The 23,343-nt window shown below is 36.5% G+C and overlaps 1 protein-coding gene across 1 annotated transcript in view; it reads left to right on the top strand.

The window, feature by feature from the left end:
• Window positions 1-21,863, top strand: part of CDKAL1 (CDKAL1 threonylcarbamoyladenosine tRNA methylthiotransferase) — a 433,593-nt gene extending 411,730 nt beyond the window's left edge. The window contains exon 16 of the mRNA XM_084282033.1: window positions 17,837-21,863. Coding sequence (XP_084138159.1) covers window positions 17,837-18,043 — 207 coding nt within the window. The 3' untranslated portion in view covers window positions 18,044-21,863. The remainder of the gene's footprint in view (window positions 1-17,836) is intronic.
• Window positions 21,864-23,343: the final 1,480 nt, after the last annotated feature.

The following is a 23,343-nucleotide window of genomic DNA, read 5'->3' as shown; positions in this document are numbered from 1 at the left end:
TTATGGATGGTTTTGGAAAGAAGATTCAAAAGTCTTATTTTTCTGGGAAAAAATTCTAGTATTCCATTCCTTACATGCTGATTTTTGTGATTTACATATTATCGGTATTCCACATTGGGTTCATTCATTTGGGGATTTGAGTTGATTTGAATTTTTTCTTGTAATTCAAGGCCCAACATTTCTGAGCCTATACTCGTAAATTCAGAATAGAATCTTTCTTACGATCGGAACAGATTTCTCTTCCTGAGTTTAGATAAGTGCTAGATTGAATTGCCCATACTGGGTTGGGGATTTTTTTTTCAATGCTATTCTTTAAGAATATGTTTCACAAATATCTGAGAAACATTAGAGATACAGGTCACCTGTCTTCAGTCATGGGTATAGGCTAGGTGACCTCTTAAGTTTGTTTCCAGCCTTATTTTCTGTAATTCTATGAATATTTTAATTTAGCCAGCATTTATATGATGAATAGCAAGTGGAATTGAAGACAACTCATTGATCCCGAATACTTCCCTGTGCTGCATAGAGGGTTAAAACACTTTCAGATGATTAAAGAAAGCAAACCAAGAGCCAGCATAAGACTCTTTCACCAGGTAGTTTTATCCTGAAGTGTTTAATTTAATGGGCATGTTTTCTTTCTGCCCATCTCGTTGGCAGGGCCAAATTTCAACTACAGTGATCAAAGCTCAGCTGAAACAACACATTTTGCATAGCTCTTTTTCAAACAAATGCTCTCTCAAGACCTTTTCAGGTGAAAAGATAAGAACTTTATTTACTTTCCATTTCCTCAACGGACAGTTGGCTGAATGTCACTGTCTAATCACTTTAAATTACATAATTATGTTCATTATCTGCAGTGCATGCAATAAATGGAAATAGTAATGACTGGGATGATTCAACTACAAGTCATTTTCTGGAGAATGAGAGAAGATTAAAAAGAAATGTTCTGGCTTTCCTGCTTCTAGAAGTAGAACCATCAAGTGCTAAAATAGTTGTGTCATTTTGTGTATTATTTCTAGTACTTGACCTCCTGCTGCACTGTAAGATGGGAGAATGGGTTCTGCACTCCTTTGACTTAGAGACAAATTGGAAATGTGTAGCCATGGTAATTTTAACTACTTGACACTCCTCCTTTAGAAAGGAGTTCTTTTTAGAAACTATTTTTCATTTCAACTTGAGTTTTAACCAACAGACTCTTTGGAAAGAATCAAAAGCTATTTGTTTTTACTAATGCTTTATTACTTAATATACCAGTTCATAAATTCTCTAAGTGTTAATTGTTTTCGGGGAGAGGACGGAGGGGGAAGCAACAAAACTTTTCTTAATTTGTCTATTGCTGTGGAGGTCATCTAATTCCAACTGGTTGGGCCAACAAAAGTTATTATAGGTTTGACTATAATTCCTCTGCAGTGGAATTTAATGCCAGCGTAGACAAAGGTAAATGAATGATATTCAGCCTGTGTGCATGCTGTTATTTTTCTTGTATTCTTTAGTCTTCCCTTTTATTCTTATTACTTCTCTGTTGACCTATGAATAGGAACTATGAGATGGATGAATTTCCTACCTTTCTTATCTATCAGTGCTGTAATCTTCACAGTCTTTCTACAAGAATACACCATGAAAAAGTAGGACAGCATGAAAAAAGCACAGGGAGCCCTTGAGAGGAAATAGAGGTTTAGAAGCATTATATAGCTTTCCCCAATACCAAATGAAAGATCAGTAGATTTGATTTTACTCATGCATGGTACTGAAATGTTGAACTTCTGCATATTAGAAACATATTGGTTGCCAAAATCATTGGAGTGAAAGGGAACATTAACTTTGAGATTGTTTGGAAAATTACTGTCATGAGATTAAGCTTGTTTTTAACTTCAAAATGTTGAAAAAGTGTATCTAATTTCAAAGAAATCAGCAAAGCATGTTAAAAGGAAATTAGGGTGTTCTCTGTTCTTTAATATTATTACACCTTCAAAAAGTTTTATTACATTCTCGGTAGATGACTGGTATTTTAGCCTTTAGAAATCACCCCTTCTGCTCTTGTTGACTTTTTTAATGATAATGAGCATTTATCAAGATACATATGAATGTGTTATTCAAATAACTTTTTTACTCTGACAAATCTTTTAAAGTAGTGTTGATCTGATCCAGCAATATTTTAAGTTATAATAGAATACTTCCATCCATTCATAATCATAGATTCCTGCTCAAACTTTGATAGTACTTGGGTATACTGATTTATGTTTGTGTTTTGAGTATTGTTCCCAGAAACACTAAGAGATTTTTTGGTGGTGTCAAAGGTAAGTAGAAGATAAATAAAAAGGTAAGAAAGCCTTTTCAATAGGACAAATATATATTTTTAAGTTTTTATCAGTATTTTATTAAATTTTATAAACATTTTAATGCATTAATCCTTGATACTTTGTGTATTGGAGTATCTGCGTATAAAAAATCAAAGGTAAATTACGGTGCCTACATCTTTAATTGAGATTAAATTACAGTTGAGTAGTAAGGATGAGATTTTATTTGGTCAGTATGCTGGAGAAAACATTATCTTAAAATGTCAGGTCATCAAAATGCCATACTTTAGTGGCATAGATGTGAAGTTCCAGAGTTTTAAATTTAGTCTATCAAGAATATGGTCCTAATTATGCTAGCATCTTATAATTTAATGTGACTCAGATGTATATACTACAATCACTGACTGCATCTTTAAAGACAGCCAACAGTTGTATGTAAGCAAATTTACTAAGCCAGATCTTCTTCAGAGGTACCATCCAATAACTTTGTGTTTATTCGTGCTGTATTCCATATCAAGTTTAACATTCATTCTAGATTCTTTGTCATGTAATGAGATCAATGACTTAATCATGCCATTATACAATAAAGCATGTTGTTGCAAATTTACTGGACCAAACAACAACAGAAATAAACCCTTGCCCTCCCACAATCTCTCTGTCAGCCTAAGATTTTTTATTTTTTTTTTTAAAGGAGTCCTCCCAAACTACAAGAGGGATAATTGCTTTAAAAGTTTGTGTTCTACCTCTAAGAAATTTGGCTCCTTGCCTATTACATTGAAGGTTTTCATGAGACCTGACACTTAAATTTATTTAATTCCAGGTTCAGTTCTTAGTCGTAGTAAGTTCCAAAGCAAGCTGCTCCTGTGGATTTCAGTGAAGATCATTAAGTAAAAGAAACATTTAGAAAAGTAACTAATTATTTAAGCACCTATTAGAGAGAACAGCTTTACTTGTGGTTATTGTGTAGTACACTGATCTTGATAACCATCCTCTGCTTCCTATTGTGTATTTAAATGTCTTGAAGGATTCCCCAGTACCTCTAATTTATTATCTCAGATGTTAGAACTCTGATTAAAGTTGTAGAAAGATTTTTTTTTTTTTTTTACTGACTTACTCCGATGCCAGGCAGAGTAATTTATATTAGTTAAAATCCAGAAAGTACAAAGAGGTTTGATATAATTTTCTAATCCAACTTAGGGAGGGCAGAAGCTTGAACTGAAAACTCGGTAGAGTATAAGAGGTGGTGGTGGTGGTGTGATGGCTTGTGTATGTAACCCAAATCTCATAAATATTCCCACTGAAGTAAAATTAGCGCTCCATCTGCTTGCATGGCCATTTAGGTGTTATGCCTTTCTTTTACGTTAAAATGGACTCCCAAGCTTGTTCATTAGTTATTGTATGTTTTCACTGGAAGTTTGCTCTAAGCAGTTTTGCGGGTATGCATCAGAAACACTCCATATTTTGAGGTTCCGAAAGAGTCAGAGAGCTTCAATCACAGTTTTTATGTGTTTGAAAGTTAAGTCCACAGCATATTAAAATTTCAGAGTATTTGCATTCATTTCGTTTACCTGAGTCAGGTTGACAACCCAGGATTGGAGCAATAATAAAATTATGATCTTTGAAAAACTAGAACATACTTCTTTCATCCCAGGTACTATCAAAAACTGAGACTTTGGAATTATGGTTAGGGAGATGTATGGACTCAGTGGTGCTTCACCTTTTAATTGTTGAAGTCACAAACACTGTCATGAAATCAGTTTTATTAAGATATATTTGTGTAAAGTCAAAAACAAAGTTGAAATATTTGTCTGTCTAAGCGATCAATGTGAGCAAGAAATATTACATATTTTTCTTAAGTAGTTTGTTGGAGAGAAGGGCTGTTTGTAAAATAAAAAACATAAAGTTGAGAAGATTTCAGTGATAAATATTTCTTAAAAATAAATTCACATTTGTAGTTGTTCTGGGTGATGATAATCACAAATAATTAAGGGCCTGAAGGCAGACCATATTTGACCTACATAACTCATCATTCTGTAAGAAAATAGTTTCCATCTTCCAGCTCAGCATAAGTCACCAAGTCACATAATGAATGCTGATGTTATTGTGCTGTCAACTTCTTCTGTATAACACTTTTTATTTTGCCTTTTTTACCTGGCATTACCAGTAGAAAACTGTTCTGTGGGACTTGGCCTGTAAAAAAGCCATCTCTACAGGTGCGTGTCACTATTCTAGTGCAGAAATGGCCAGCCTCCAGCCTGGTACAACATACACCCTCTTTTCCAGTGGACACCAGGACAGAGTCATACATGTTGGAGCATATGTAATGTGTGGAGAAGAAGAACTAGTAGCTATTAATCACATGATGAATTTATGCCAGGTTTTGTAATTGGCAAGGCATAGCAGTGTAAGGCTCATAAGTAGATCCATGGCCTATCAAAAAGGATTGACTACTCTGTATTACAAAATGAGATGAATATGGGTTTGATAAATAGTGAAAGAAATGAAACATGACTGTCTGGATATCCGGATCTTAAAGGCAAAATAAAAAGGAAAAGGCCCTATGAAAATTAATATTCTTATTCTTTAGATTCAGTGTAGCCTTGTGTTCCTTGCAATGATACTATATATAAAAAATAACTAAATTCTATAGCTTTTAACTTGATAGGTTCTTCTTTATATATATATACATATATGTATATACGTATGTATGTATGCTCAGGAAGAACTTGAACAAGTGCTCCATTTTGAATTGGGGTTGCTTGAAAATTTTTGTGAAGACACTTTTGATGGAACAAAGGTGTGTAGGCAGTACATTTCATCACTTCCTTTTGTCAAAAGAAATCATAATCAAATAACTGAGAAGTACCTATGCATAATACTGACCAGATGGATTTCTGGTCCTCAAGAAGGGGTCTTCTTATGAGGATTAGAGGCTTTTTTTTTTTCTTTTTTTTTTCTTTTAAATCTTATCCTTGTTTTGACATGAGTTCATATATGATTGTAAGTCATTTTAGTCCATCTGTCTATGCTTTCTCATATCCGTATGGAAACTATTTTGCAATTCCCACATACAAAATCTCTGATAACTGCAGATAGCATAATTATCATACAAAAAAAAATATTTCTGACTTGGAGTTATTAAAGTAATGGAAATACTGCTTAGAATGACAGAAATTCTATTCCTCTTTGAACTATTCAACAAGTATTTCTGTTCAAAGAAACATTAGTTCATTAGTTTTTTTCAGTGAGGAGTGCTTAACATTCTGCAGCATAATCAGATTCTGCCACAGGACCAGAGGGAAAAGCCAGATGTGTAGCCCTTAATAGCTGGAAAGGAATGAATTATAGATATATGCGTGTGAGAGTATCTTGTACCATAAAAATCCTGTTCTAGTGCTGTTAAGCTTTAGTATGGAGAGAGACATAAAGCATTTTAAAATTCAAATCCGTCAGTTTGTTAAAAACTAAATTAAGTCCTATACTTACCGTTCTGTGGGCTTGTGATTACCACCTCTGTAGGCATCTTGTATTTATTTGCCATTTTCAGGTCATCTTCTATTTGTGTTCATCCTAGATTTTCTTCATTTATTTCTGTGAAAGCAGTGTGCATCTTACTATTGTCTAGCTTTAGGAAAGATTATACAGGTTTCAGAGAAGCAGGAGAAAATTTTTGAAAGGAATTTCACTCACTTATAAATCCTATCAATCTGTCATAAGAACCTTATCTTTTCCTCATTTATAAGGAAATGGCCTGCAACTATTGATACCGTGTTTGATAGAAGCTCGTGGCCATTTTAATTTAGGCCTAACATGCCAAATCTCAAAAGTAGAAGAAATACATTTGCAACAATTTCTTATGTAAAATCATTCTCCTATCATACATTTCTGTATAATGGTAGTATCTAGTCAGATAGATCCTTCAGCTGTGGAAAGCTGAGGGGAAATGTGAAGTGCAAACTGTTGATATTTATGAACAAACTAGTTTGTCAAAACACTGCTCCTTGTGTTAAGCGGTACTACTTCCTCCCCTCCCTCCCTCCCTCCCTACCTCCCTCCCTCCCTCCCTCCCTCTCGTATTTATTTTTTATCCAGTTTTCATCTGGTCTTGCATTTAGCTTTGAAGCGCTATGACGCAAAGACAGTCTTTGTGCAAGAAAGCTGAGTTCACAGAGCTAGAGAATGAACAACTGAGTAGTTGAAATGAAGCCTGGTTTCCCATGGTTTGAGTCCTATGGTTCTTTCCATGTTTCTGCAACAAAAACCGCAGCTTCCTCTTTGCATCCTTCCTATCTTCTCTGACCGATCTGTGGATTAAAATGTATTATAGCTGGTTTGTGTAATTAACGTAGGTGATTTAGAGATAGAGTGCAAACCGGTCAGGAGGATGACAGCAAAAAACACAGATTGTTGAGAGTATGCTTTGACCTTTTCCTCAATGGGAGCACTGATTTAGATCTCTTTCTTCTATGAGCCTTTGACATTTATGAAACTTAATGGATTACTCTTCCATTGATGAAATGGGTGAGTAGGATCAAAAGTTAATAGTATACAACTAACTAAGTTGGCTTCCTTGGGAGTCGATTCCAGTTACTGCTTACATTCACCTAGAGACCAAACCAACAACTAAACACCAAAAGGGAAAAGTAAACGGTACTGAAATATCATGTGTTGTGTTCTACAGACCAGTATCCTTTTAGGTATAGAGAAAGGACACTGAAGACCTATGATATGTGATAACAAGAAGAAATTAAGAATGACATTTCTCATGTACGTATGTGCACAAATTATTTGGAGTGTAAAGTGAAGTACTCTGAAGTAAGGAAATTCTAGCATTTCAGTTCTTCTTTTCCATGTAGATGCCAACCATATTATGTTTCAGCCTCTAATAATGTGTTTATGCGCTATTTTTACACACAGAGATTCGTTTCTTTCTTTACATAGAGCTGAGACTATTCATTTAATAAGCAATTGTTGGATATTTTTTCCTCTTCATTGTCCATTGTGAAATAGTACTGTTATTTACTATGTACAGTTCAAATCTCACTCTCAAGGGAGTTACTAATTTCTTTCTAACCTTTCCTATGACTCCCATTACTTTTGAGTACTTCAGAAACAATATTAAGCTTGCATTTACATTATCCTTCTGAAATGCAGCTTTAATCTTCCCGTTTCACACATGGAGATGAGGCAGAGAAAGATGTTCACAGTGTCCACTAAAAGGTCAGTATAGTGAAGAAATGCAATGGGAGTCAGTTTAAAGTGCTTGGAACCAGATATTTACAAATTATTAAACATTTTGTAGCATGTGTTCAAGCATATTGCAGCAATGACTCTTCAGCATTTAAGAGAAATTAACTCCAAAGTATTAAGTCTTGAGGAAAAAAAATGAAATTATTGCTTATTTCCTCATAGTTAAATCCAGGGGAACTGATTTTTCTCCTCATTACCTACCTCTAGGAGTTATAAGGTAAAAACTGATAGAGCACACTGTGCAAAACCCGTGTAGAAGAAGATTGAGGTCCCATCGATTCACTGGAGGCTCTCAGCTGAGGTACAAATTGTTGGTATTTAAGCATGATAAGGTGCAAGTTCATGCTTATGCTCTTCAATCCTTTACAGATAGAAAAGTTGGTCGTCTAGTCAGACCACCCTCTGAAAGATAGAAATGCTCTCCTGAGGGTAGATATTCGTTACGGCCTGTAGACTGGATACTTACTGTTCTTTGATGTCTTAGACAGAGCGCCAAGGTGCTATCATGATTATCTAGCATAAAATACACAGCAAGCCAAGAAAGTTTTTTCTCATGTAATCTTCATTGTGGAGAATGGCTGATGAATCATTTGCAGAGACTTGGGATACAGAGACTGTGTTAGAGCAGTTAGGTTTGCCTAATCACAGTAACCAGTGTTTGATGTTTCCATGAGAGAGTCCTCCATTAACTGCAGCTGAATTTGGCTGAGTGGGAAATTAAAAAAGGAGACTCAGATTTCAAGACGCTCCCTCAGGTGCTCAGAAGTATGCTAACTGGCACTGTGGGAGACCTCCTAACACAACTAAGGATATTTAAAGGAAAGAGGCCATGACAATATGAAAAGCAAACCTTTGTATTGCCACTGAACCCACAAAGTTGGTCAGGATCGGTCATGCTTTATTAGCTGTTAGATGTCAGACTTGCATGAAATGCTCCTTTTCACAGAGGACTGATTCCAGCTGTGCTTGCTGTACATCTACAGTCTCAGCAACTGGAAGTATTTAATACTGGGTGGAAAAGTCCATGAAAATTAATGCAGGAAAATTTGTCAGGAGACTAAATATTAGGGCACATAAGAAAATGGATTTAAATCTTAGGCTTCACAGAGATAAAAGGATTTAGAGGCTACGCTGGCTTCTGTTGACAGCTGGAATCTAAGACAGGAGTTGTAGAGACCCATATAGCTGACTTCAGTTACAGCTCTAGACACGTTTTAATCTTTGTTTCTCTACCTGTAAAATGAGGGAGGCAAATAGAACCCACAGCTACATCCTGGTATAGAATTTGAAACTCTGAAAACTAATATAATTCCTAAATATTATTATTGCTCATCTCCTACCATGTTTATTATCCATGAGGCTGGAGTGTAAGAAGGGATGTGTAAGAAGGATTGTCTTTTAATACAATGTAGAAGCCTCCTTGGAATGCTCTGTTTGTAATACTCGGTTCTACAGAAATAGGTAAAAACACCATAAATTCAGGATTCTGACATACTCCAGGATTAAGAGGAAGGCTTTAGTCAAGAACATGTACATATATCATTTTATTCTACTCTGTGCCATATGAAAGATCTTTTGTAAACTCTTCCTGATTTTGAGAGCATGTCCCTTGAGATATTTCTTGAATATTTATCACAGTGCTTTTTGCAAATAACAATGGTTAGAATGACTTTGAGTATTTTACGCTTTCTACTATTTAGGAGTATAGAATTCCTCTTAAAATTGGTGTTTTAATATATGATCATAGAGTTCACTTCCAAGTAAAAGCAGTATTACTCATTTCACTGCTGATATGTGAGTATCATTCAGCTATATTGGTTGTTGTGGCATTAATATATATTTTCAGATCCAGCTCTTCATTTTACTAGGATATTCTTTCTGATGGAAACCTTTTGTTTCTTTGCCTGTAGCTATTGATGATCTCCATATAATTGTCATTGCTATTTCAAGGCTTAAAAGGAAAGCAAAAAGGTGATGGTCTCTAAAGGCTTATGCTATAAGAAGTATATCATACTTCATTTAATAATCTAATTTGTAGTGGAATCTATATATAACATTCACATACTGCTAATTTGTTGTCATTCTATTGTCATCAAACAAAATATACCAACAAAATTGTTGCATTGTAGACATAACCTTAAAATATTAAAATATATGTATATTTATATCTGTATGATCCTTTAAAGAACAGCATGCACTAAGACAGGCCATGGTATGCTAACTGACTTTGGAAAAATGGTATCCACTGTTATTACAAGTAAATGTATATTCTGTAATTCACTGTAATGTATTTTCAAAGCCACGAATCCTTTGCTGGTGATCTCTAGAAAGCAGATTTGTCTGTTAGCCAACTAATTACCAGATAAGTGCCCAGAGCAAGCACCTGCCATCTCCTTTATAAAACTGTGCTATGCACAGGGAAATAAATAGTGACAGATCCCCTTCCTGAATTTGTCCACATTGTGCTCCTAGATTCATTCTTCATTTCATTACTTAGATGACTGTGATTTTTGAATCACAAAAGTCTTCCACTTAGAAGCTCCCTCAGTTCTCTTGTGGTTGCAAATCCTAACTGGAATGCCAGCTTGCATGTCACTTTTTTCCTGTGATGTGAGGTCCTTGGTGTAGTGATTGACACCCCACACACCTTGTTAAGAAAAAAGCTCAGAATCCAGACGTCACACTGACTATTCTTCAAAATGTTGCTTCTGATTGTGAATGACAGGTTATTTTGAAAATGCATGTTTTGTATAGCAGGAGGATACTGTGTCACTAAGTTTAATAGTAGCACAAAATATTAATATGTAAAAAAGAGTCAACTCCTGGCTGGAAGGATTTATAGATACCTATAAAGAAACAATCTAAAACAAGTGAGTATAATGCAAAGCAGCACAAGATTATGTTTTAAATGTTTTGGAGGTGTTTTTGGCTTGTCTCTCTTTAGTTGTTTGTTATTACTCTTTTTGTTTCTTTTGTTAGTTGATCTTTTTAGTTGTTTCCTTCTTCCTCAAAGTGTATATCACAAAGAAAATCATTTAATAAACCCCAGCTACATAGCCTTCTCTCTAGCTTTTAACTACATTTTGAGTTTTGAGGGTTCATTGAGGGACTACTAATCCTTAAAGACTGTTGATGAAAAAGAAATAGGAGTTGGACTCAGTGATCCTTGTGGGTCCCTTCCCACTCAGGATATTTTATGATTCTGTGATTCTAAGGGTAAGAACCTCAGAACCTTACCCTTAGGTAAGAACACAGAAGAGAGCAAAGAGATGTCTGCCAAGGGAAAGTACCAGCGCAGCCTTACAGTAATGGTGAGTTCAAGTGCAGTAACTTATAGAGGAAGAGTTGATTTCTATTAGACTCTTAAATGGGAATGTGGGAATGTTAAAGTTTGAATTAATTGTTAATGTAGGAGGAGGATGTTCTAGAGGTGTGTCTGTGTGACATGGACGGAAAATCATTATACAGGATATCATTCCAAATTTCTATTCCTATTGACGTTTCTGTTTATTTATTTATTTATTTTTATTAGGAGGGCCTATATGGTCAGATGATGCAGGAGGGAAGTGGGGAGAAGTAGAAAGAAGACAGGGCAGATAGGAGATAGTAGTGTTGATCAAGTTGAGAAATGGGAAAGGTATTTCTACTGTGCTGACCAAAGGAGCCAGACAGATCATGGAAGTATTACTGGGTAAGAAACAAGATTTTGCTGACTTGCTATGCAGGCCAGGGAAGGGCCATAGTTAAAGTTGATCACCGTAGGGAATGACAAACCTGGAACAAACTGTCAGATGTAACGAAGATGAGCTTCAAGTCAGTCTCTGCATATCCTCCCATTATTAAATGTATTACACAGAATGACAGAATGTTAGGGGTTGGAAGGGACCTTGGAATATCATCTAGTCCAATCCCCCTGCTGGAGCAGGAATACCTAGATCAGGTCACACAGGAACGCGTCCAGGCAGGTATTTTAAGCTTGTATTTGACCATGGTTCAGCTGCTAAGGAGTTTTGTTGACCTGATTCGATAGGGCCATCTTGATGTAAATATTGGATTGATAACTGAAATGAGTTCAGTGTGAGGTTGTCAGGATGGTCAGGGGCTGGAGTGCTTGGCTTGTGAGGAGAGGCTGATGGACAAGACTTGTTCAAGACTGGAGAAGGGGTGTCTTCAGGAGAACTTGGCAGAAGTCTCCCAGTGCCTATGGGAAGATTACTGAGAGGACAGAAACACATGCTTCACAGTGGTGACGGGCATAAGATGAAATAAGAGGTTCAGACTGGATATAAGGAGAAATGTTCAACTGCTAGACTGTCTTCATGGGAAAAACAACAGCCCAGAGATGTAATTTAGTCTCTGTCCTTGAAGGTTTTCAAGGCCCAACTGGTTAAAGCCCTGAGCTGACTGGGCCATACCTGACCCTTCTTTGAGCAGGAAGATGGACTAGATGCAGTCAGAATTATTCTAGCATCCTATGACAGACTGTAAAACAGTTTTAGTGACTAGTGACAGCTATTTAATGCTGTGATCAATTTATTATCCTGCTATAACTTCAGAGATAATGATTTGGGGATATCAGATGAAGAATCCTAATTATCACTAAAACCCCAAATATTTACTGAGAAATTAATATTAAATCTGTATTTATCCTTTAGTTCAGTTCTATTCTCTCCATAATATATTAAAGCACATGATCATTTGCCATGTTTGCACTCACACACATATATATGCACACAAAAATAAGAAACAATATGAAGTTACATTTGCAAAAGTGACTGGTTTCTTTAATTATTTTGTCAAGGTTTCCTATTTCTTAAAATTAACATGTAAATTCCACGTGTATTTTGGAATCAGTGAGCTCCTAGGATTGTTATATCAGATGATAACATCAGATGCAAGCGTGCTTGTAGATGGCATTTTCTCTAACAACATAGTGCTGTGCATTTATTGGGATACATGGTGGCAGGGATGTTTCTTATGAGAATTATCATGTAATTCCATTAGAAAAAAAATATGCTGTCTGCCATTTATTTTCTGCTTTGAGATCAATGCTCCACAGTTGCAGAAAGAGGCTTCTAGAATTTAGTAAGTAATAAATCAAAGGAACTCTCTTAATACCTACAGAACTAACCATGTCTTCCGGACCTATTCAATAAAATTCAACTTACATATTTTTCCAGTGTGTAATCTGTGTGACCTGCAGTATCTGTTTGTTTTTTAAATCTGAAAAATGCCTCCAAAGTGTAATAGCCCAGAGTTTCAACTGGCACAGTAGGATATGTAATGCATATTTTAACATGTTTTCTTCTAATTTGTCGCACACACTTGTTATGCATGATTATATAAAAGTCCATGTTTTTAAACCCAGTGGTATAAGTGTGTAAGATGTATTTGGTTGGGCTAAAAGATTCAGAAGTCTAATTTATCTTGAGATATGCTTAGTCAAGTAGTTTTTCACAGCAGTTAGCTAACACTTCAAGCTCTAACAGTGCCCCTGAGCCATAAAACAAATTTGCATGTAAGAAATATTTTGAATCTATTAAAACAGCTCAGAGCTAAAGAGTTGCTATCATGTCTTTGTTGACTAACATAAAGTGAGATCCTACAAAAAGCTAGGCTGTGATCGACAGATGCCAAATCTTAGGTTTTGACGTGATTATATATTTCTTTCAAGCATAGCAGTTTAAGTCTGGGACTGGAGCTTCAGAAAGACACCAATCAATGGGTCTGTGCAAGACTACACAAAATATATAACTCCTGGCAGTCGTCAAGGCAGAATTATTCAAAAAATAATCTGAAATGCATTTGATCATGCACTACATGGTTTAATAATTTATATTATACTTTATTAGCAAAGTCTTGTGTTTACTTAGTGGCTGCCAAAACAAGATTAAAGGCTCCCTCCATGAAAATACAAGATGCTTAGCTCAAAGTGTCATCTTTGCATTTCAGTTTGATAATTACTTCTCTTCCCCCCATTTTGATTAACAGTATGGAGGTTTAAATCTTAGAGTACCTTCTCCTTCATTGTGGTCCTTTCTAGTGATAGAAGTGTTATTTATTAAGAACAAGTCTACCCAAGAGTTTATGGCTGAGCAAGGATTAAATTAGTATGAATAAATATTTCTGGAAGCTTCTTTAATATTTTCTCCAAGTATTTTTCAGATAAAAAAGAGTCTTTGGATTTAGTTCTAAATTCCACTGCACTGAATCATTATGCTAATCTTCCCAAGTCTTGCAGCTACAGAAGTGTTTGTGAGCTCAGGTAAAGAAATTGTTGCTCTTACTACTGATTCTGTGTGATAAATATTAGCAGCATTATCAGTTCAGAATAATGCAGAAATACCTTGAGGAGTCTTTGAAAAGCAAATACAAACATTTCACCTAGAGATACAAATAAGGGCCTTACAGAATTAATGCTTTGATAAAGTCAGAGCACAGAGGGAGTGAACCAGAGTAACTGCCAGTTCAACAAATGAGATCTGTGCCTCCACCCAAGCTTTTTTACATCAGTGATGCGTAACAGAGCTCTCATGAAGTTGGTTTTATGAAAGATGTTCTGCAGGTGTCTTGAGTAATTCTTCAAGGCACAGTAGATGGAGAGTTTTAGCGAAAAAAAAAAAAAAAAAACAATTATGGGACAATCTCAGAATATAGTACTTCAGTACTGCAAACACTGAAGGTGATATAACAGTCCAGAGAAGCTACTGTAATTTGTCTCGTCTATCCTAGAATACAGGGTTTTAGTTTTGGTTTACATAACACCATACTCTCACTTCCTTTTCTATGCATGCAACATATACTACAGCATGTACTGTATGCTTTACCTGAAAACCACTTCCTCAAATGGAGCCTACAAAAGGGCTTTTTGCCCAAACAAAAATGTATATGCAGTGTTTTCCACTAGCATACCTGGTAATGTGATAGTTGTATGCTAGTAAGAACAGATTATAGTCTAGACAGGCAGTTCAGTGTTTTGCAGACTGCAGTCTGTAAGGGCCACTCCAGCCCTTCGCTCAGGCTTGAGAGAGTACAAGAATTGCACTCTCAGTTCAGTTTAGCCCAGCTCTTTTTCTTCCCATTGAGAGTTCTGTGCTGTGTCATACAGAGCTGCAGAACAGACTCTTGGGAAAAGGCATCTACCTGCAGGCGTCTCTGAGAGATTATCATGGTTTTAAAAGCTGTTGTACAAATTGCAGGGTGGACAAAAGACTGACATTTTCTAAAGGAGCCTTTCAGCTATAGGGAACCAGATGTAACCTTTTCACAGCGCATCTTCTGCGATGATGATGACAGAAATTTTCAAGAAAGGGAGTGGTATTTTCAGTTTTGCAAGACAGAGTATTGGGGCAAACTAGAAATTAGTTCTTGGGACATAAGGATTAGATAAAAATATTTGTTACTTCCACTGAAAAAAAAAACCACAAACATTTTTGATAGGATCGTCTGATGAGATGCACAATATCAAATAGAAATGCAGTAGTGTTTTAAGTGATAAACTGTGAAGTACATCTTAAAGAAAAGGGTCACTTCAGTTTGCAAACTGCGATATTTTTGTCCATGTAAAATATCTTAATCCATTATAGAATTAGTAAAGAATTCAGGTTAGCAATGTAATAGGAGTAACATTTCATGTAAAAACCGTAATATGCATCTATTGAAATAAAAACTTCTGGTTTAAACTGTGTGACAGTCTCTTACAGGATCCGAGACACTGTGCAAATCCAAGAATTTTGTGCAAACATTTTAGAAAATGTGACTGCCAGTAGAAATAAATGCATCAGAGTTCAAAATGCAAGGTAGAAGGAAGGAAAACAAAGGCATAGTAAAACTGTGAGAACCGTACCTCCTGCCCAGTTAAGTTTCAATATAGGTAAAATACTGTTAGAGACACTCTCGTATACAGAAAGAAAACTTTTTTAAAAAAGATATAGGTTTAGTGTGCCAGTATGATCATCCAATTTACAACAAATATGGTAAAGTAAGGAAGAAAACAGTGCTCACAACTTTATACACTGCGTTACTCTCATGAAGTAGCACTGGGGACAATGGGCAGTGAGGATAGTGGGGTTCACCACCACAGGAACTTCGTAAACCTTGCTAAAATCTCTTTCATCATTCTGTCCTAGTAGCACAATGCAGTACTGTGTAATATATGTACATTGCCTAATGCGATAGAGGTTTATAAGAGCAATATAACAGAAAACAAGAGCAGTGTAAGCTATTCCTCATCAAAATAATTCTAACAAGATGAAACTATTTGGTTTTACATTGGAAATCAGAAAAACTGCAAAACAAAAATGAAGTGCCCATGCAATCAATACTGCATAAGCACATGAACATATACATGAAACACAAATATTTTTAACTGTTGGTAAAACAAATAAATATAAGAGGAAAAGTCAAGTCTTTCAAAACTTGTTACAAGTTGTAGCTTGTGTTTGGGATGTTCTCCTGCCTATCCCTGGTCTTACAGAGATGGGTATGCAGGAAATCAGGCTGAGCATGAAGAGGAGCATGGAGGAGGAAGTTACAGAGTATCGAGATACTGGTGATTTTATCTGTTTTGTGGCAGACAGTATCTAGTTTTGTACAAATAAATGTTCAAGACATTACTGATTATCAAACTGTTTAGAAATATTCAATCAGGAGTTTGGAGTCTGGCTGTAATTAGCCAAATTGACTCAAGCCCCAGAAGGCAGGGACTGGGAGAATGAAGAACCACCCACTGTAGGAGAAGATCAGGTTCAAGACCATCTGAGGAACCCGAAGGTGAACAAGTCCATGGGACCTGGTGAAATGCATCTGTGGGTCCTGAGGGAATTTGAGTATGTAATTGCTAAGCCATTCTTCGTCATATTTGATAATCTTCTGGGTGCAGTACATACAAGAAGCCACACTCCTTCTATAGGTCATCTATTCAGGAACCTTCCACCTGTATGAGTTGTGACCTAAACCAGAAGTACCTCAGATGTTAGAACAGCACTTACATCAGCCTGTCACTTGCCCCTTTGATGCTTGCTTACCTAACCAATAGTAATCATTAGTATTTTTCTACAATTACTATAATAATTCCTGAAATGGAGAATGGGACACAGTTGCATACAGTTTGAATTCTGCTCTCCCACTTCCATGGGCAGGCATATGTCTTGGAGCTTTGATATTTCTTCGAGTTTGTCCAGAAATATGTTCAGTCAAAAAGGGAGTCAAGCATCTGGTCTGGGCTTTCATGTGACTCTTTTTCAGCTGCTTGGAAATACAACATTATCCAGATAGGTACTTTTTGGGTGCCTTGCTTATTTTCTACCAAATATGAAGGAAAAATAAATGGATTCATCAAAATCCTTTTGTACCTGGAAAAAAATCAAGCCAATTAAAAAGCAGGCTGAGTTCAGTTGAATTCCTATGAGATTATTGAAATAGAGGGAGGAAGAACGAAATGTTGCAAGATCATCCCACCTTTCTTTAATTACACCTTTTACTTTCTTTTCTACATACGCTTCTTGCAAATGTCATCAGATTACATTTTTAAGAAACGCTTTCATTTTTGAGTATCTACGTGGCTAGTGTGCTGAACTGAACAAGGTTGCAAGAGAGAAGAGTTTATTCTTTCCACTTGGATTTTAAACTGAAATAGTGGCTCTAACTTGTGCTGCAGTTAAAAGTCCTCACATTCTGGAGGATCTAAGTACTTGCAGTCAGGTTGAGAATGGTAATGGCAGGCACAGCAGGGAACTCGGATGCAATACGCTGAATGAGAAGGTGAGTGTTTTAGCACAGCTGCCTCGTGAGGGTCAGGGGAAAGGAAAAGCCCTGTGGGAGGATTTTCAAGCACCACTGAGCTGGCACACCAGGAGATGATGATTGACTTCTGAAGAGCCCTGCTGTGCAAAGGATTGTTGTGTTGTGGTCCCCTTTATCACTAGTTAGAAATTTCTTTTGAAGAGACCAAACGTGGGAGAGTAGTGAGTTAGCAGCAAAACAAACAAAAAATAATCCTTGAACAGCTCTCTTTGATGACATTGAGTACTGGAGATTTGTTTCTGTTGGTAATGGCTTCATTGATTTGGCAGTTAATTTTGTTAGAAAGATTGACTTTGTATGGCATTGGTAAGAATTCTGTATAAAAACAGACGACCTAATGCTCATGCAGTGCAAGTTGAATTGTTTGCCTTGAAAGGGGATGGCATTTTGAACCTCAATGCAAAGGGGAGATTTTATCTGTATTTGACATATACAATCAGAAATACGTAGCACGGTTTCATCTTAATACATGCATTTCTTCACAGGAGTTCAGGCACGCACCACGGAATGGCACAAACTGGAAAGGACATCCTTCTGCTGAGATCCCAGTGAAAACGTCCTTCAGCCCCTGGATGCCTTTGCAGCTCCCATGGCAACAAGAAGGAAGTGGACTGAAGATACTGTCTGTCAGCCTGGCTTTACTGGCAGTTCTTGTCATGCTTTACTATGGAGGGATGAAAACAGAACTGTGAACTGAATGAGGCTTTTAGGAAAACATAAAATTGCTGTTTAAAATCTTCAAAAGAAACACTTTTTACCAACACATGTCTCTCTCTTAAAAAAAAAAAAAAAAAAAAAAAAAAGATATAAATTGGGCAATAATTTGTACTCATGCTATTTGGACTCATGCCTTTCCTGTTATTCATAGGAGAGAATACTAATAAGCTCTACGGAGATGTACCTGCCAAAGTTTGAGAACTTGGTGTGGCAGAACAGTTTGTTGCATCTTTCCTCCTCTTCTATTTTTTCTAAAACAATGCAATGTTTGCATTGCTTACTCTATTTATTACTGCTCTGGCAGGTTTATTACTGCTCTGGCAGGTAAAATTTTATACAGGAAACTCCTGAAGCTTATAAGAAATCTTTTCATTGAGTATTGTTGGTAATCTTTTATGGGTAGAACGTTTATAACTTTCTTAAAGATTTTGCTTAATGCAGTGTGATGGTTTGATGTGTGCCTTTTTACATTAGAATCAAACACTGCTGGGCCATTAAAGTTTGTCATTTGTTGCTATTGATTTTGCTGTCATGTCTGAAAGAATTTTTGGCCTGCCGTCTTACCTCTGTCAACTTCAGAGTGAGTTACTAAGCTTTGTTAATACAACAAGAATTATTTTTTTACATACAAATAGTTTTAAAGTTATTTTTATTATTGAATGGGAAGATGGGATTCTAGCAGTAGAGTTCTAAAGGATGGATTTAATACAGTCTCCATAGACTTAGTATAATGCTCAGATTCACCAAATGTGAATCTCATATTAGCTGTATATTGGATCATACTGTAAGACAATACAGCTCTGATGGTGGGGAGGCTACACTTTGCACACTCCAAGTTTCTAATTAGTGACATTAATACATGTCATCATTTATTTGTTCTTGTCTTGTCACCTTTGTGGATCTTCCTCCAGACTTCCACTTGCGAAGTCTGTTTTAAATCCTAAAAAACAGGAGCTGTCTTTTTTTAGTATGTTTATGTAGTATCCAGCACAGACTGAGCTGGGCTCCAAACATGGCTCTACAGTGCAGATGAATAATCCGCTAGGAAGAATGCTTTGTACTTTTTACGTTGAGGATTTATCACAGTTACAGGCAAATTAATCAAGAAGTTCCACCATGATGCTCCCGGTACAGTCTGTAAATTATATCAACAAATAAGATCATCTTCAGGAAATTAGGTGTGCATTGACTTGAATATTATATTTCTTATTGCAACCACTGAAGGTCATGAGCCAAAACTCAAAAATTTTGAGATTTAAGAAAAAGCAAACAACAGCAATAACAAAAACTGTGCTCTTGTTTTGCTTCTGTCTCTCCAGATTTTTCTCTACAACCAGGAATATGTAACGATCAATAATTTACATTTTTAACAAATCTGAAATTCTATTAAAAAAAAACACTTGACTCCAGGTGCTGAAATTTGCAGGAAAGTGCCATGTATCACAAGATTCTCAGGAAAATAATGAGTTGACAAAATCATTATAACTGAGCCAATTTTTTGCATTTGATGGGAATAAAGTATGCAGATATGTGCTATGCCTCTAGCACTCTTGCTGTCAGCCACTCTAGCTTATCTAATTGTAGCAATTACAGATTCATTGCATCAGCTGTTACAGAGATTTACAAAGCTTGTGATTTAGATTCTGTGTGTAACTGGCTTTAATGGAACTGGTGTATTTTCTTAGAAACAATGCAATGAATAGGAGAGGGTGAAGAAGACTTTGTCTGTAAATGACATTGTCCACAGATGCAATATATTTTTAAACTGAGCTTTCCTCTGATAAGTAGGAAGTACTGTTTATCAAGTGTTTTATTACCTTCCTTTTAATTTTGAGAGGGCTTGTTGACACTTTGTATTGTAGAGCAGTAGAGTGTTTTTCATTTCTTTGTATATGTTTACACCTGAAATGTTCAAAGCCACTGAGCTGAACAAGTTGGTTCTGATCAGACAGCTCATCTGAACCTTCAGGCAAAACCCAAACTGTGCTGTGGTTGAAGTTACCATTGAAGCCCACCGGGAAACCTTAGGGAGTGTAAAACAAAGTGGCTGTATCTCCTTTATGGAACATGTTGACCTGGACCCATTTGATCTATGATTTTTGCTCCCATTTGGCTCCCTGAATGCTTCTAAGTGCCATGCCAGGTGGCATTTTTAATTTTTACATCAGTGTTATGTTTGAGCCCTACTTCTACCCTGTATTCTCTCCTTACAAGCCATAAGGGTGGGTGAGAAATCTACTACACTCCAAATTAGTGACTATATTGCAGGAGAGTTTTCTCAACAGTCAATTGATCTTGCTCTACCACATACGTAAACATATTTGTCACTAGAGAGAGTGTCTGGCTAATAAGCAATCTACATTCAACGCCCTTTTTTGTTGCCATTTGTTCTGTTTTTTAGCAGAGTAGATTTCCTTTTGGTACTAAGGAAGCCTCGACTATTATTTCTCTTTCTGTCTCATAGCACTGAGTTCCCTTTGGCTGTTTTCAGTGAGGACTCTTGCAAACCACAAGACTTGGACAGCAAAGACATCTTTAGCAAAAACATTAAGTGCATTAAGATTTGTCATTTAAACTTTGCATTGTAGTTTTCAGTTAATAGTATACTTGCTTAGTACAGGAGCGTGAAATAAAATGTGTTTTACATAAAGCTTGTTCTATAAAGCAAGAAAGAGGAAGGAGAAGGTACCTTTTGAGGAGAGTTCATCCACCCCTGTCACATCACTGCCTGCACATCTCTGAACATCTGACAGCTTCTGTTAATTTAGTTTCGCTCCCCAGTTCAACTTCCCATATGGAAAGCTGGAATGATTTTTGAATAACAGCAAGTAATATTTGAGGTGGCAGCAACTGGCAACTCTGACATGGAGCTTGGCTGCGGCCATTACCCAGAATCCGTCCGCTCTTCTTGAGAAGCAATTACAATTTCACAGGTTGGAATTAAAACTCCCTGCGGTATGCAAGAGAGTAACTGAAACTGTCAAAGTGATTTCAAGCTGCTAATCTCTTGCTGCTCAAAGAGTGAAAATAGAGCCCCTCATACCCAGGCACAGATCTGACAACTCAAAAACTCCAGCCTTCCTCTACGTTTAGATACATATGGAGAGTGGCTTGATCTGCTCACAGAGGATATCTGTAAAGATGTTATGTCTATGAACATTTGTGTGTTAATAACAAGTCTATCTTCTTTAACTGCAAGATGCAAGTAACTTCAGGGACTAAGACAAATATAAAAGAAGAGCTCTGAAAATCTGAAGGAGCAAATAGGCGTGTGCCTGTCTGTGTGAGGTTTATTAAATTCTGTATTTATATATTCTTGAACATGCAGTACTTTTGCTGGAAAAATGGCTTGCAACATTTCTGAGTTTTATTTTCACATATTACTTATATCCCACGTTTTATTTTGAATGTACTTTGTTTTATTGTATAGATAGAAACAAAGAGCATTTAGAAATCAAAAACGGAGGGGAAAAAATGGGAAGCTGTAAAGCCTTTGTAAAGCTAGGGTGCAAATGAAAAATATTAGTGTGAAAGCTGCAAAGCAGGTTTGAACCAGGAGACAGCCCACAGAGTTGAGGACTGGCTGCAAAACACCATTTGACTTGTTCAGAGGCAGGGTTCATCCACTAGATAATAACTAGATAATTAATGTTAAAATAATTGCTTGAAAGCATTTGTGCAAGTATCATTAAATGTCTTTTGGTTGCATATTTCATTCATGCAGGCTTATACTTAATATTAAAGTGAATCTTTTTGTTTGTTTGTTTAAAATAAATAAAGATGCTTCAATAGCTATTGGAAGGAGAAGAATTATGAATAGTCCTATTTAAAGAAGAATAGTACCAGAAAAAAAAAGTCATAACAAATAATCATGTCCCTGCACCTGCTGGTATACTGTCTGTTAACTCCCACTTAGGAAGCTGTTTTGGGTTTGGATCATTTATGTTGTAGGTCTGTTTCATTGTGCTGTGTTGTGACAAGTCGGGTGTTTGAAAAGTCATGAAAGTGCCTGTGCTCCAGTCAAAAAGCTAATCAAGCTGATGGCAGAAAAGATCCTCAGATCTCTTTGTTCCTCTGTTCCACACCCTCTTGTAGGTCTTTTCACCATCTGTGCACAGACTTCTCTCCGCTCCCTTAAACACTCTGCTCATTCAAATTTCCTTTATCAATGTCAGATGCTAAAAGAACATTTAGATAATGTGCTTAACTTTCCATGTGGTCCTGTTAGGAAATTTAGGTAAGAAATAGGAAGATGAGGATACGTGTTCCAGTGGTGGAGGTGTTGTGATGATCAAAGAGCATGAGGTATTCTTGTGTAACAGTGTGGGAGCTACATCATCACCTAAAACAGATCGTAGCATCTGTCTTGTGCATCCTTCTTTTTCTGTACCTGTAATGATTAGTTGATCTCTCTTGCATTACCTCAGAGTAAACTGCATTTTATATGTAACACTAGAAAAATCCAGAGTGACTAAAATACATGATTGAGGGCAGAATGAAGTACAACAGTAATGTAGACAGAGATGTGCAGGTTCATGCAGTCCCCCAAAACAAGGAGCCAGTGCAGCATCATGCACCTCTTTATATGGCTTCATCTTGTATTTGCAGATGAACTTTTTCATGCAGTCTTCATTATTAAAATGCTAATTAAGGGTATCAGAATCCCCCTGTGTGCAAAGAGCTAACATTGAATAGGAAAGGAGAGAAGAGGGCAAGGAAGATGGGGGGGGGAGGGGCAAAATTAAATATTAAAAAAAAAAAAAAAAGGCTCTGGACGTGCTATGTTTAAGATCAAGAGGGTACTATTTAGTAGTAGCATCACCAAAGAAATGCATTAGCAGTACAGAATGGAACTAAATATTGCATACAGTCATGCTAGTGCTCTTCTTTGCACCCTTTTCTTCTGTTTTCTGAATACTTACTCTCCATTCCAAGGTTCTGAGATGAAGATTCCTCTGGCAAGACCTAACCAGATCAAGAGGAAAAATCTGCTTTCTGTTGGTTGTGATTTAGCATTTATTTCACTGAGCAGGGAGAGGCGGGGAATGTGAATTAGTTCCCACAAATTGAGAAAGGCTAATATTTTAGCATCTTCTTGGCAAACTTTTTTTTTTTTTTGTGTGTGTGTGAACTATTTAGTAATGATAACAGATAGCGTTCTTGAAAAGCAGTGTTAATGTGACATTTTATGGAGTACAATCTGCTTTGGATGGTTTGCTGAATGCTGGTTGTAGGTAATGGAATGAAATTCCATGCTGGTGACCAGGGTGTGATT

Source organism: Netta rufina (genome assembly GCF_964035555.1).
Source record: "Netta rufina genome assembly, chromosome: 2".
Taxonomy (NCBI): Eukaryota; Metazoa; Chordata; class Aves; order Anseriformes; family Anatidae; genus Netta; species Netta rufina.
Note: the sequence above shows the minus strand (reverse complement) of the source record. Positions and strands in the feature narration are given on the sequence as shown.